Below are 15,094 nucleotides of genomic sequence, written 5' to 3'. Positions count from 1 at the left end.
AGAGAGAGAGAGATGAGAGAGAGCAGAGAGAGAGAGAGAGAGAGAGGAGAGGGTGTTGTATTGGTACTCTCTCAATGCTTCTCTGTCAGGCCTTTTCTCTGTCAGTGCGGTTGTTGCTGTGAGAGAACAAACCAAGTGGACTCCTGCTGTTGGGTAGGCTAACTTATTGCTAGTTATTTATCACCTTGTCTGATCACATAGTACCTGGCATCAAACCCAGAGAAGATTAGAGGTCACTAAAGTCGGCCTTCAACTAGTGGCTCTATCCTAGCTGTGGACAACAGGCCTCAGGGTAGCATGGCATGTTGTCACTAAAGCCAGGCCTTCAACTAGTGGCTCTATCCTAGCCGTGGACAACAGGCCTCAGGGTAGCATGGCATGTTGTCACTACAGCCAGGCCTTTAACTAGTGGCTCTATCCTAGCCGTGGACAGCAGGCCTCAGGGTAACATGGCATGTTGTCACTATGCTGGTGGAGGTCACAGACATTGATCATAGCAGTTATTTCAGGTTGAACATTTACTCCTGTATCTTGTTTTCATGTCTACCAAACAGTACTTCATGTAAGTGATTTGTTGTCTCTGTCTCAAAGGTTATAGCAGTTCAATAGCAGAGAGGTCAACAGTCTTATCTGATGGTCAGAGTGGCCAAGTGAAAATTACATTCGATCTGTACTGTTGACCATCACATGAATCATTACAGCTCTGGTACAGGGATAATATTTAGCTGGTCCATTTTGGCAGAACTGATGTCATCCTTAACAACTTGCCTAAGTTGTTGTTGCTTTGCTGTGTTCTTCTGTCTTTGGCTATTTAAATAAGATCTTAAAGTTATGGGGCCCATTATCTACTGACCCAGAGTCAGATGGTCTCCTTTATCTACTGACCCAGAGTCAGATGGGGCCCTTTATCTACTGACCCAGAGTCAGATGGTCTCCTTTATCTACTGACCCAGAGTCAGATGGGGCCCTTTATCTACTGACCCAGAGTCAGATGGGGCCCTTTATCTACTGACCCAGAGTCAGATGGGGCCCTTTATCTACTGACCCAGAGTCAGATGGTCTCCTTTATCTACTGACCCAGAGTCAGATGGGGCCCTTTATCTACTGACCCAGAGTCAGATGGTCTCCTTTATCTACTGACCCAGAGTCAGATGGTCTCCTGGTCTTTTCAATATGAAAACGTGAACACTATCTCAAACTCTGTCAGTCTACTGACCTCTCGTCCGTGGTGGGAAAGGTCATGTGAAACAACCAACTGCAGAATGGGTTGTTATCCCTCTGTGTACACACACACACCCTCTCTATGTACACCCATGAACTCACCCCCTCTCCTCTCTCCTCCCAGGTGTACGTGGAGTTTGATGACCTGGAGTGGGAGAAGCGTGAGTGGGTGAAAGTGTACGAGGACTTCCAGGTGTTCCTGCTGGAGCAGCAGCTGGTATGGGCCAAGAGGAGAGAGGGCACCCTGCTGGTGGAGAACCCCCAGGGGACTAAAGACAAGCACATCCAGTGGCCAGCTCTGGTAAGGACTGATCCAGCTGTCTTCCATCGTGCCTTATCTCCCTGGACTCAGAACATCTGATGTTAATGTAGCTATCTGCTCTCTGCATTGATCTCAGTGCTCTCTCCGTTACCTAGACCCACTGAAGATTACCATGGTAACAAGGATTATAGATCTGTGGTACATAGGATTACAATGATTATGTTTCTGTGCTGTGGGACATAGGATTATAATGATTCTGTGGTGTGGGGGGGGGTCTTTCTGAGCACCTAGTGATGTGATAGAGGGGGGTGTCTTTCTGAGCACCTAGTGAAGTGATAGAGGGGGGTGTCTTTCTGAGCACCTAGTGAAGTGATAGAGGGGGGTGTCTTTCTGAGCACCTAGTGAAGTGATAGAGGGGGTGTCTTTCTGAGCACCTAGTGAAGTGATAGAGGGGGGGGTCTTTCTGAGCACCTAGTGAAGTGATAGAGGGGGGTGTCTTTCTGAGCACCTAGTGAAGTGATAGAGGGGGTGTCTTTCTGAGCACCTAGTGAAGTGATAGAGGGGGGTGTCTTTCTGAGCACCTAGTGAAGTGATAGAGGGGGGGGGTCTTTCTGAGCACCTAGTGAAGTGATAGAGGGGGGTGTCTTTCTGAGCACCTAGTGAAGTGATAGAGGGGGGGGGTCTTTCTGAGCACCTAGTGAAGTGATAGAGGGGGGTGTCTTTCTGAGCACCTAGTGAAGTGATAGAGGGGGGTGTCTTTCTGAGCACCTAGTGAAGTGATAGAGGGGGGTGTCTTTCTGAGCACCTAGTAAAGCACTAGTAGAGCTGATGAGGACCAGTTGGTCTTGTAACCAGACACAGCTGAGGTAAGAGGTGATGGAGACCAGTTGATCTTGTAACCTGACCATGACCTGAATGCTGTGAAAATAGCCATGATTGGCTGGAGGGATTTCTGAGTGTTTGTGACAGAGCAGTATGTCCTCTGCAGACAGGGAAACTTCTTGTTTAGTGTGTTTGATTGTGATATGTGAGGAAGCTGAATTTTGATGTGTGTTTGGAGCAGCGTTGTTTGGTGAATGGGTCTTCTCTAGATAACATCCTGGTTGTATGGTGAATGGGTCGTGTCTAGATATACATCCTGGTTGTATGGTGAATGGGTCGTGTCTAGATATACATCCTGGTTGTATGGTGAATGGGCCGTGTCTAGATATACATCCTGGTTGTATGGTGAATGGGTCGTGTCTAGATGTACATCCTGGTTGTATGGTGAATGGGTCGTGTCTAGATATACATCCTGGTTGTATGGTGAATGGGCCGTGTCTAGATATACATCCTGGTTGTATGGTGAATGGGTCGTGTCTAGATGTACATCCTGGTTGTATGGTGAATGGGTCGTGTCTAGATATACATCCTGGTTGTATGGTGAATGGGCCGTGTCTAGATATACATCCTGGTTGTATGGTGAATGGGTCGTGTCTAGATATACATCCTGGTTGTATGGTGAATGGGTCGTGTCTAGATATACATCCTGGTTGTATGGTGAATGGGCCGTGTCTAGATATACATCCTGGTTGTATGGTGAATGGGTCGTGTCTAGATATACATCCTGGTTGTATGGTGAATGGGTCGTGTCTAGATATACATCCTGGTTGTATGGTGAATGGGTCGTGTCTAGATATACATCCTGGTTGTATGGTGAATGGGTCGTGTCTAGATATACATCCTGGTTGTATGGTGAATGGGTAGTGTCTAGATATACATCCTGGTTGTATGGTGAATGGGTCTTGTCTAGGTATACATCCTGGTTGTATGGTGAATGGGTCTTGTCTAGATATACATCCTGGTTGTATGGTGAATGGGTTAGAATGGGTCTCGTCTAGATATACATCCTGGTTGTATGATGAATGGGTTAGAATGGGTCGTGTCTAGATATACATCCTGGTTGTATAATGAATGGGTTAGAATGGGTCGTGTCTAGATATACATCCTGGTTGTATGATGAATGGGTTAGAATGGGTCGTGTATAGATAGACATCCTGGTTGTATGGTGAATGGGTCGTGTCTAGATATACATCCTGGTTGTATGGTGAATGGGTTAGAATGGGTAGTGTCTAGATATACATCCTGGTTGTATGGTGAATGGGTCGTGTCTAGATATACATCCTGGTTGAATGATGAATGGGTTAGAATGGGTAGTGTATAGATATGTAGTCATGTTTGGCTACCAAAAAACCCCGAAAATTCAGTCTTCAAAACGCCGAACTTTTTTCCAAATTAACTCCATAATATCGACTGAAACATGGTAAACGTTGTTTAGAATCAATCCTCAAGGTGTTTTTCACATATTTCTTCATGATATATCGTTCGTTGAAAGCCTCCTCTCTCCTCTAAATCACTGGATGACTGCGTGCAGCTTGTAGATTACGCACCAATTTAGACAAAGGACACCGAGCGGAACCCTGGAAAATGTAGTCTCTTATGGCCAATCTTCCAATGATATGCCTACAAATACGTCACAATGCTGCAGACACCTTGGAGAAACGATAGGAAGGGCAGGCTCATTCCCGGCGCATTCACAGCCATATAAGGAGACAATAGAAAACAGAGCTTCAAAAATTCGTCCCATTTCCAGGTTGAAGTTTCATCTTGGTTTCGCCTGTAGCATGAGTTCTGTGGCACTCACAGATAATATCTTTGCAGTTTTGGAAACCTTAGAGTGTTTTCTTTCCAAAGCTGCCAATTATATGCAGTCGAGCATCTTTTCGTGACAAAATATTGCGCTTAAAATGGTCACGTTTTTTAATCCATAAATTAAAAGAGCGCCCCCTATATCCAAGAGGTTAATAGAGCAGCTCAGAGGAAGGGGCCGCTTCCTCTAATGAAACTGTGTCCTCTTGACAGAGTCTGGGGAAACCGAAGGTTCTCCAGAAACAGTAGACGTTTGACTTCAGATGGTTGTAGAGTGAGGCCGGGTGCTGCAGACTGTTCCAGGTCCAAGAGGTTTCTAAACAGATCATCAAATGGCTACCCCAGACTATTTGCATCGCCCCCCCCCCATATGCTGCTACTACTCTGTTATTATCTATGCATAGTCACTTTAACTCTACCTACATGTACATACTGCCTCAATTACCTAACCGGTGCCCCCCACATTGACTCTGTACCTGTACCACCTGTATACAGCCCCGCTATTGTTATTTTACTGCTGCTCTTTAATTATTGTTAACTTTAATTTTTGGGGGGGGGTATTTTTCTTAACTGCATTGTTGGTTAAGGGCTCGTAAGTGAGCGTTTCAATGGAGGTGAATGCCTGTTGTATTCGGCGCATGTGACAAATGATTTGATATATGTTGAAGAGGGTGGGGCTTAAGCTGCATCCTGTTTCACCCCACGGCCCTGTGGGAAGAAGTGTGTCTTTGCCAATTTTAGCTGCACACACGTGTACATGGATTTTTATAATGTATGTTTTTCCCCACCACCACTTTCCATCAATTTGTATAGCAAACCCTCATGTCGATTTGTATAGCAAACCCTCATGTCGATTTGTATAGCAAACCCTCATGTCGATTTGTATAGCAAACCCTCATGTCGATTTGTATAGCAAACCCTCATGTCGATTTGAATAGCAAACCCTCATGTCGATTTGTATAGCAAACCCTCATGTCGATTTGTATAGCAAACCCTCATGTCGATTTGTATAGCAAACCCTCATGTCGATTTGTATAGCAAACCCTCATGTCGATTTGTATAGCAAACCCTCATGTCGATTTGTATAGCAAACCCTCATGTCGATTTGTATAGCAAACCCTCATGTCGATTTGTATAGCAAACCCTCATGTCGATTTGTATAGCAAACCCTCATGTCGATTTGTATAGCAAACCCTCATGTCGATTTGTATAGCAAACCCTCATGTCGATTTGTATAGCAAACCCTCATGTCGATTTGTATAGCAAACCCTCATGTCAAATTTGTATAGCAAACCCTCATGTGGATTTGTATAGCAAACCCTCATGTCAAATTGATTCCAACAAAGAGTGAGAAGACTTTGCCTTTTTTGGTTTGTTTGTCAATTAGAGTGTGCAGGGTGAATACGTGGTCTGTTGTACGATAATTTGGTAAAAAGCCAGTTTGACATTTGCTCAGTACATTGCTTTCGCTGAGGAAATGTACGAGTCTGCTGTTAATGATAACGCAGAGGATTTCCCCAAGGTTGCTGTTGACGTATATCCCACGTTAGTTATTGGGGGTCAAATTTGTCTCCACTTTTGTGGATTGGGGCGATCAGTCCTTGGTTCCAAATATTGGGGAAGATGCCAGAGCTGAGGATGTCGTCAAGACAACAAATTCCAATTGTCTAAATATAAACTCTGTATAATTTTTCATTTCATTGAGGATATGATTAAGGATGATGTTAATGAGTATAAGTTTAGCCAATTGGAATTTGTTGTCTGTATATTTAATCATTTCATTAAGGATACCATCATCCCCACAGGCCTTTTTGGGTTGGAGGGTTTGTATTTTGTCCTGTAGTTTATTCAAGGTAATTGGCGAATCCAGTGGGTTCTGGTCTAGTTGATTCTAAGATGTTTAGATGTTTTTGTTGTTCTTTGTTATAGAGCCAGAAAGATTGGAGAGGTGGTTTACCCCCATACATCTCCATTTTGGATAGATAACTCTTCATGTTGTTGTGTGTGTGTGTGTGTGTGTGTTCCGATTCTCCCGGAAGTGGTTAGTCTCTATGGATTCTTCAATTACGTTGAGCTGATTTCTGACGTGCTGTTCCTTCTTTTTCCATAGTGTATTTCTGTATTGTTTTAGTGATTCACCATAGTGATATGGCGTAGACTCAGGTTTCTGGGTCTCTATGTTTCGGTTGGGCAGGGTTCTACACTTCTTTCTTAGGTTTTTGTATTCTTCATCAAACCGTTTGTCATTGTTCATTTTCTTCGGTTTTGTGTTTGATATTTTTTGGGTTGATAGAGGTCAAATATTCTGTTTAGGTTTTCTACTGGAAAGTTTACACCTTCACTATTATAGTGAAATGTTTTGTCTGGGAAGTTGTCTGAAATGGATTGAATTTGTTGTTGCCTAATTGTTTTTTGGTAGGTTTCCACATTACATTCCTTCCATCTATAGCATTTCTTAATATTATTCAGTTCCTTTGTCCTTGATTGCCTCATGACTGAGTATTCCTCTGTTCTAGTAGACTGTGATTTTGCTGTGATCTGATCGGGGTGTCAGTGGGTTTGACTGTGAATGCTCTGAGAGACTCTGTGTCTCTCTCTCTCTTTCTCTCTCCTATTAATTAGTCTGGAGCCTGTGACTCCCAGCCCGTCTGCCCTAGCAAGGGGAGGAGAGCACAGAGTTGGCTTTAAACCTAATGGAGGCTTGGTCTTGCACTCCGGGTTGGCCGTCTGCCTGCTGGTTCAGAACAGGGCTCATTTTAACATGTTCAAGCTTTCGTGTTGGAGTCGAGGCAGAACACAGGAAAGGAAAAGTGGCAGTCATGGCATCTTATTGTTAGTAGTAGAGAATAGATCTATTTTGTGTGATCTGTAGATCTATGTTGTGTGATCTGTAGATCTATGTTGTGTGATCTGTAGATCTATGTTGTGTGATCTGTAGATCTATGTTGTGTGATCTGTAGATCTATGTTGTGTGATCTGTAGATCTGATGTTGTGTGATCTTAGGGTTTTGCTGGCAAGGTGGCACTGCTTTCATTTGAAAAATATATGCGTTTTCAAATAGTTGTGCAAATGACATTTGATGATATAATCATTGGTTATGTTTTTTTTGATGGAACCTCCGTAGGAGTTAATCAATTTGTATTGCTTTGTTGACAAAGCTGAGACTGCACAAATGAGGTTGGCTTAACGTGCTGATCAAAATATATCAACAAAGCATTTTAAATGGTTGCTTTCTGATATATACTAGACTATTTGTGTTCCGCTGTGCAGCAGACCTCATTCTAGTGAGGCGGAGAGACCGCAGTGAGTCTGAATGTGCTCAGAGCACAGCTGGACATTATTTATAGCCTTCCTTACCCTTTCATTTTTTCCATCTGACCTCATTTTGGTCCACAGAGTGCTGTCTCTGCTCTGCCTGGCATACAGCAGAAGAGGACAGGAGGAGAGAGGACAGGATCACCTGAACTCTTGTCAGACAAATGAAACAGGCTGGCGACTGGGAGGAAGAGAGGGCGACTGGGAGGAAGAGAGGGCGACTGGGAGGAAGAGAGGGCGACTGGGAGGAAGAGAGGGCGACTGGGAGGAAGAGAGGGCGACTGGGAGGAAGAGAGGGCGACTGGGAGGAAGAGAGGGGCGACTGGGAGGAAGAGAGGGCGACTGGGAGGAAGAGAGGGCGACTGGGAGGAAGAGAGGGCGACTGGGAGGGCGACGGGAGAGGAAAGGAGAGGGCGACGGGAGGAAGGAAGAGAGGGCGACGGGGGGAAGGGGGTTCCTGATGATGAATACATTGGGGAAGGGTCCCTGAATAAACACATTTGGGGGAAGGGTCCCTGATAAACACATGTGGGGAAGGGTCCTGATAAACACATTTGGGGAAGGGTCCTGATAAACACATTTGGGGAAGGGTCCTGATAAACACATTTGGGGAAGGGTCCTGATGATGAACACATTTGGGGAGATCTTCTCTTGGTGCATGTTGATGTCATAATCTTAGTTTTCTGTTAGTAGGTGTCTTTCTCTTGGTGCATGTTGATGTCATCATCTTAGTTTCTGTTAGTAGGTGTCCTTCTGCTTGGTGCATGTTGATGTCACATCTTAGTTTTGTGTTAGTAGGTGTCTTTCCTCTTGGTGCATGTTGATGTCATCATCTTAGTTTCTGTTAGTAGGTGTCTTTCTCTTGGGTGCATGTTGATGTCATCAATCTTAGTTTCTGTTAGTAAATGCCAATGAAGCCGTGCCAGAGAGGACATTCCTCTGTTCTGTTTGGTCCAGCTGTAACGGTGATTAAATACACGCTCTCATTGGTGAGAAGAGAAGTGTCATTCTGAAGTCTCAGTACTCTGTAAACTAACACCTGATGGGCTGAAGTCTCAGTACTCTGTAAACTAACACCTGATGGGCTGAAGTCTGTAGAATAAAAACATTGAATATGAATGAGAATGAGGCCTTGGATCGAGTCCCGTCCCCCACCTTCCCCTCCCCTCTAATTAGTACCATGTGAAGTTCTTGGAGCATACATGTGGGGGTTTTCTACCCTCTCGTCTCCTTTCCTTTCCTTTCCTCTCCTTTCCTCTCCTTTCCTGCCCTTTCCTCTCCTTTCCTCTCCTTTCCTCTCCTTTCCTGCCCTTTCCTTTCCTCTCCTGCCCTCTCCTGCCCTCTCCTTTCCTCTCCTTTCCTGCCCTCTCCTTTCCTCTCCTTTCCTGCCCTCTCCTCTCCTGCCCTCTCCTTTCCTCTCCTCCCCTGCCCTCTCCTTTCCTCTCCTCCCCTGCCCTCTCCTTTCCTCTCCTCTCCTGCCCTCTCCTTTCCTCTCCTGCCCTCTCATTTCCTCTCCTGCCCTCTCATTTCCTCTCCTTTCCTCTCCTGCCCTTTCCTTTCCTCTCCTGCCCTTTCCTTTCCTCTCCTGCCCTTTCCTCTCCTCTCCTGCCCTCTCCTCTCCTGCCCTCTCCTCTCCTGCCCTCTCTGCCCTCGTCCTCTCCTGCCCTCTCCTTCCCCCTCCCTGCTCATCCCTTTCCTTTCCTCTCCTGCCCTTTCCTTTCCTNAGAGAGAGAGAGAGAGAGAGAGAGGGGTGTATTGGTACTCTCTCAATGCTTCTCTGTCAGGCCTTTTCTCTGTCAGTGCGGTGTTGCTGTGAGAGAACAACCAAGTGGACTCCTGCTGTTGGGTAGGCTAACTTATTGCTAGTTATTTATCACCTTGTCTGATCACATAGTACCTGGCATCAAACCCAGAGAAGATTAGAGGTCACTAAAGTCAGGCCTTCAACTAGTGGCTCTATCCTAGCTGTGGACAACAGGCCTCAGGGTAGCATGGCATGTTGTCACTAAAGCCAGGCCTTCAACTAGTGGCTCTATCCTAGCCGTGGACAACAGGCCTCAGGGTAGCATGGCATGTTGTCACTACAGCCAGGCCTTTAACTAGTGGCTCTATCCTAGCCAGTGGACAGCAGGCCTCAGGGTAACATGGCATGTTGTCACTATGCTGGTGGAGGTCACAGACATTGATCATAGCAGTTATTTCAGGTTGAACATTTACTCCTGTATCTTGTTTTTCATGTCTACCAAACAGTACCTTCATGTAAGTGATTTGTTGTCTCTGTCCTCAAAGGTTATAGCAGTTCAATAGCAGAGAGGTCAACAGTCTTATCTGATGGTCAGAGTGGCCAAGTGAAAATTACATTCGATCTGTACTGTTGACCATCACATGAATCATTACAGCTCTGGTACAGGGATAATATTTAGCTGGTCCATTTTGGCAGAACTGATGTCATCCTTAACAACTTGCCTAAGTTGTTGTTGCTTTGCTGTGTTCTTCTGTCTTTGGCTATTTAAATAAGATCTTAAAGTTATGGGGCCCATTATCTACTGACCCAGAGTCAGATGGTCTCCTTATCTACTGACCCAGAGTCAGATGGGGCCCTTTATCTACTGACCCAGAGTCAGATGGTCTCCTTTATCTACTGACCCAGAGTCAGATGGGGCCCTTTATCTACTGACCCAGAGTCAGATGGGGCCCTTTATCTACTGACCCAGAGTCAGATGGGGCCCTTTATCTACTGACCCAGAGTCAGATGGTCTCCTTTATCTACTGACCCAGAGTCAGATGGGGCCTTTATCTACTGACCCAGAGTCAGATGGTCTCCTTTATCTACTGACCCAGAGTCAGATGGTCTCCTGGTCTTTTCAATATGAAAACGTGAACACTATCTCAAACTCTGTCAGTCTACTGACCTCTCGTCCGTGGTGGAAAGGTCATGTGAAACAACCAACTGCAGAATGGGTTGTTATCCTCTGTGTACACACACACACCCTCTCTATGTACACCATGAACTCACCCCCTCTCCTCTCTCCTCCCAGTGTACGTGGAGTTTGATGACCTGGAGTGGGAGAAGCGTGAGTGGGTGAAAGTGTACGAGGACTTCCAGGTGTTCCTGCTGGAGCAGCAGCTGGTATGGGCCAAGAGGAGAGAGGGCACCCTGCTGGTGGAGAACCCCCAGGGGACTAAAGACAAGCACATCCAGTGGCCAGCTCTGGTAAGGACTCTGATCCAGCTGTCTTCCATCGTGCCTTATCTCCCTGGACTCAGAACATCTGATGTTAATGTAGCTATCTGCTCTCTGCATTGATCTCAGTGCTCTCTCCGTTACCTAGACCCACTGAAGATTACCATGGTAACAAGGATTATAGATCTGTGGTACATAGGATTACAATGATTATGTTTCTGTGCTGTGGGACATAGGATTATAATGATTCTGTGGTGTGGGGGGGGGGTCTTCTGAGCACCTAGTGATGTGATAGAGGGGGGTGTCTTTCTGAGCACCTAGTGAAGTGATAGAGGGGGGGTGTCTTCTGAGCACCTAGTGTGAAGTGATAGAGGGGGGTGTCTTTTGAGCACCTAGTGAAGTGATAGAGGGGGGTGTCTTTCTGAGCACCTAGTGAAGTGATAGAGGGGGGGGGTCTTTCTGAGCACCTAGTGAAGTGATAGAGGGGGGTGTCTTTCTGAGCACCTAGTGACTAGTGAAGTGATAGAGGGGGGGTGTCTTTCTGAGCACCTAGTGAAGTGATAGAGGGGGGGGTCTTTCTGAGCACCTAGTGAAGTGATAGAGGGGGGGTGTCTTTCTGAGCACCTAGTGAAGTGATAGAGGGGGGTGTCTTTCTGAGCACCTAGTGAAGTGATAGAGGGGGGTGTCTTTCTGAGCACTAGTGAAGTGATAGAGGGGGGGGGTCTTTCTGAGCACCTAGTGAAGTGATAGAGGGGGGTGTCTTTCTGAGCACCTAGTGAAGTGATAGAGGGGGGGGGGGGGTCTTTCTGAGCACCTAGTGAAGTGTGATAGAGGGGGGGTGTCTTTCTGAGCACCTAGTGAAGTGATAGAGGGGGATGTCTTCTGAGCACCTAGTGAATGATTGATAGAGGGGGGTGAGGGGGGTGTCTTTTGAGCACCTAGTAAGCACTAGTAGAGCTGATGAGGACCAGTGGTCTTGTAACCAGACACAGCTGAGGTAAGAGGTGATGGAGACCAGTGATCTTGTAACTGACCATGACCTGATGCTGTGAAATAGCCATGATTGGCTGGAGGATTTTCTGAGTGTTTGTGACAGAGCAGTATGTCCTCTGCCAGACAGGGAAACTTCTTGTTTAGTGTGTGTTTGATTGTGATATGTGAGGAAGCTGAATTTTGATGTGTGTTTGGAGGCAGCGTTGTTTGGTGAATGGGTCTTCTCTAGATAACATCCTGGTTGTATGGTGAATGGGTCGTGTCTAGATATACCATCCTGGTTGTATGGGAATGGGTCGTGTCTAGATATACATCCTGGTGTATGGTGAATGGGCCGTGTCTAGATATACATCCTGGTTGTATGGTGAAATGGGTCGTGTCTAGATGTACATCCTGGTTGTATGGTGAATGGGTCGTGTCTAGATATACATCCTGGGTTGTATGGTGAATGGGCCGTGTCTAGATATACATCCTGGTTGTATGGTGAATGGGTCGTGTCTAGATATACATCCTGGTTGTATGGTGAATGGGTCGTGTCTAGATATACATCCTGGTTGTATGGTGAATGGGCCGTGTCTAGATATACATCCTGGTTGTATGGTGAATGGGTCGTGTCTAGATATACATACTGGTTGTATGGTGAATGGGTCGTGTCTAGATATACATCCTGGTTGTATGGTGAATGGGTCGTGTCTAGATATACATCCTGGTTGTATGGTGAATGGGTCGTGTCTAGATATACATCCTGGTTGTATGGTGAATGGGTAGTGTCTAGATATACATCCTGGTTGTATGGTGAATGGGTCTTGTCTAGGTATACATCCTGGTTGTATGGTGAATGGGTCTTGTCTAGATATACATCCTGGTTGTATGGTGAATGGGTTAGAATGGGTCTCGTCTAGATATACATCCTGGTTGTATGATGAATGGGTTAGAATGGGTCGTGTCTAGATATACATCCTGGTTGTATAATGAATGGGTTAGAATGGGTCGTGTCTAGATATACATCCTGGTTGTATGATGAATGGGTTAGAATGGGTCGTGTATAGATAGACATCCTGGTTGTATGGTGATGGGTCGTGTCTAGATATACATCCTGGTTGTATGGTGAATGGGTTAGAATGGGTAGTGTCTAGATATACATCCTGGTTGTATGGTGAATGGGTCGTGTCTAGATATACATCCTGGTTGTATGATGAATGGGTTAGAATGGGGTAGTGTATAGATATGTAGTCATGTTTGGCTACCAAAAAACCCCGAAAATTCAGTCTTCAAAACGCCGAACTTTTTTCCAAATTACTCCATAATATCGACTGAAACATGGTAAACGTTGTTTAGAATCAATCCTCAAGGTGTTTTTTCACATATTTCTTCATGATATATCGTTCGTTGAAAGCCTCCTCTCTCCTCTAAATCACTGGATGACTGCGTGCAGCTTTGTAGATTAACGCACCAATTTAGACAAAGGACACCGAGCGGAACCCTGGAAAATGTAGTCTCTTATGGCCATCTTCCAATGATATGCCTACAAATACGTCACAATGCTGCAGACACCTTGGAGAAACGATAGGAAGGGCAGGCTCATTCCCGGCGCATTCACAGCCATATAAGGAGACAATAGAAAACAGAGCTTCAAAAATTCGTCCCATTTCCTGGTTGAAGTTTCATCTTGGTTTCGCCTGTAGCATGAGTTCTGTGGCACTCACAGATAATATCTTTGCAGTTTTGGAAACCTTAGAGTGTTTTCTTTCCAAAGCTGCCAATTATATGCAGTCGAGCATCTTTTCGTGACAAAATATTGCGCTTAAAATGGTCACGTTTTTTAATCCATAAATTAAAAGAGCGCCCCCTATATCCAAGAGGTTAATAGAGCAGCTCAGAGGAAGGGGCCGCTTCCTCTAATGAAACTGTGTCCTCTTGACAGAGTCTGGGGAAACCGAAGGTTCTCCAGAAACAGTAGACGTTTGACTTCAGATGGTTGTAGAGGTGAGGCCGGGTGCTGCAGACTGTTCCAGGTCCAAGAGGTTCCTAAACAGATCATCAAATGGCTACCCCAGACTATTTGCATCGCCCCCCCCCCCATATGCTGCTACTACTCTGTTATTATCTATGCATAGTCACTTTAACTCTACCTACATGTACATACTGCCTCAATTACCTCGACTAACCGGTGCCCCCCACATTGACTCTGTACCTGTACCACCTGTATACAGCCCCCGCTATTGTTATTTACTGCTGCTCTTTAATTATTGTTAACTTTAATTTTTTGGGGGGGTATTTTTTCTTAACTGCATTGTTGGTTAAGGGGCTCGTAAGTGAGCGTTTTCATGGAGGTGAATGCCTGTTGTATTCGGCGGCATGTGACAAATGATTTTGATATATGTTTGAAGAGGGTGGGGCTTAAGCTGCATCCTGTTTCACCCACGGCCCTGTGGGAAGAAGTGTGTCTTTGCCAATTTTAGCTGCACACACGTGTACATGGATTTTTATAATGTATGTTTTTTCCCCACCACCCACTTTCCATCAATTTGTATAGCAAACCCTCATGTCGATTTGTATAGCAAAACCCTCATGTCGATTTGTATAGCAAACCCTCATGTCGATTTGTATAGCAAACCCTCATGTCGATTTGTATAGCAAAACCCTCATGTCGATTTGTATATAGCAAACCCTCATGTCGATTTGAATAGCAAACCCTCATGTCGAGTTTGTATAGCAAACCCCTCATGTCGATTTGTATAGCAAACCCTCATGTCGATTTGTATAGCAAACCCTCATGTCGATTTGTATAGCAAACCCTCATGTCGATTTGTATAGCAAACCCTCATGTCGATTTGTATAGCAAACCCTCATGTCGATTTGTATAGCAAACCCTCATGTCGATTTGTATAGCAAACCCTTCATGTCGATTTATATAGCAAACCCTCATGTCGATTTGTATAGCAAACCCTCATGTCGATTTGTAGAGCAAACCCTCATGTCGATTCTGTATAGCAAACCCTCATGTCGATTTGTATAGCAAACCCTCATTGTCGATTTGTATAGCAAACCCTCATGTCGATTTGTATAGCAAACCCTCATGTCGATTTGTATAGCAAACCCTCATGTCAGATTTGTATAGCAAACCCTCATGTCAAATTTGTATAGCAAACCCTCATGTGGATTTGTATAGCAAACCCTCATGTCAATTGATTCCAACAAAGAGTGAGGAAGACTTTGCCTTTTTTGGTTTGTTTGTCAATTAGAGTGTGCAGGGTGAATACGTGGTCTGTTGTACGATAATTTGGTAAAAGCCAGTTTGACATTTGCTCAGTACATTGCTTTCGCTGAGGAAATGTACGAGTCTGCTGTTAATGATAACGCAGAGGATTTCCCCAAGGTTGCTGTTGACGTATATCCCACGTTAGTTATTGGGGTCAAATTTGTCTCC

General features: G+C 45.1%; 2 protein-coding genes across 6 annotated transcripts in view; both read left to right on the top strand.

Annotated features, from left to right (window-relative positions):
• LOC116359726 (probable JmjC domain-containing histone demethylation protein 2C) overlaps positions 1 to 1,872 on the top strand; it is a 39,788-nt gene extending 37,916 nt beyond the window's left edge. The window contains exon 2 of the mRNA XM_031813085.1: positions 1,346 to 1,872. Within this exon, the coding sequence (XP_031668945.1) occupies positions 1,346 to 1,582 (237 nt within the window). The 3' untranslated portion in view covers positions 1,583 to 1,872. The remainder of the gene's footprint in view (positions 1 to 1,345) is intronic.
• An 8,653-nt stretch (positions 1,873 to 10,525) lies between these two features.
• jmjd1cb (jumonji domain containing 1Cb) overlaps positions 10,526 to 15,094 on the top strand; it is a 186,237-nt gene continuing 181,668 nt past the window's right edge. For 3 of the 5 annotated variants that reach the window (XM_031813082.1, XM_031813081.1, XM_031813080.1), the window contains exon 1: positions 10,526 to 10,701. The gene's annotated coding sequence lies outside the window, so the exon portion shown is untranslated. The remainder of the gene's footprint in view (positions 10,702 to 15,094) is intronic. The other 2 variants (XM_031813079.1, XM_031813078.1) reach the window with 1 other exon arrangement.

The sequence above is a fragment of the Oncorhynchus kisutch genome, unplaced genomic scaffold (genome assembly GCF_002021735.2).
Source record: "Oncorhynchus kisutch isolate 150728-3 unplaced genomic scaffold, Okis_V2 Okis04b-Okis11a_hom, whole genome shotgun sequence".
Classification (NCBI taxonomy): domain Eukaryota; kingdom Metazoa; phylum Chordata; class Actinopteri; order Salmoniformes; family Salmonidae; genus Oncorhynchus; species Oncorhynchus kisutch.
This window is presented reverse-complemented; position numbering and strand designations above follow the sequence as displayed.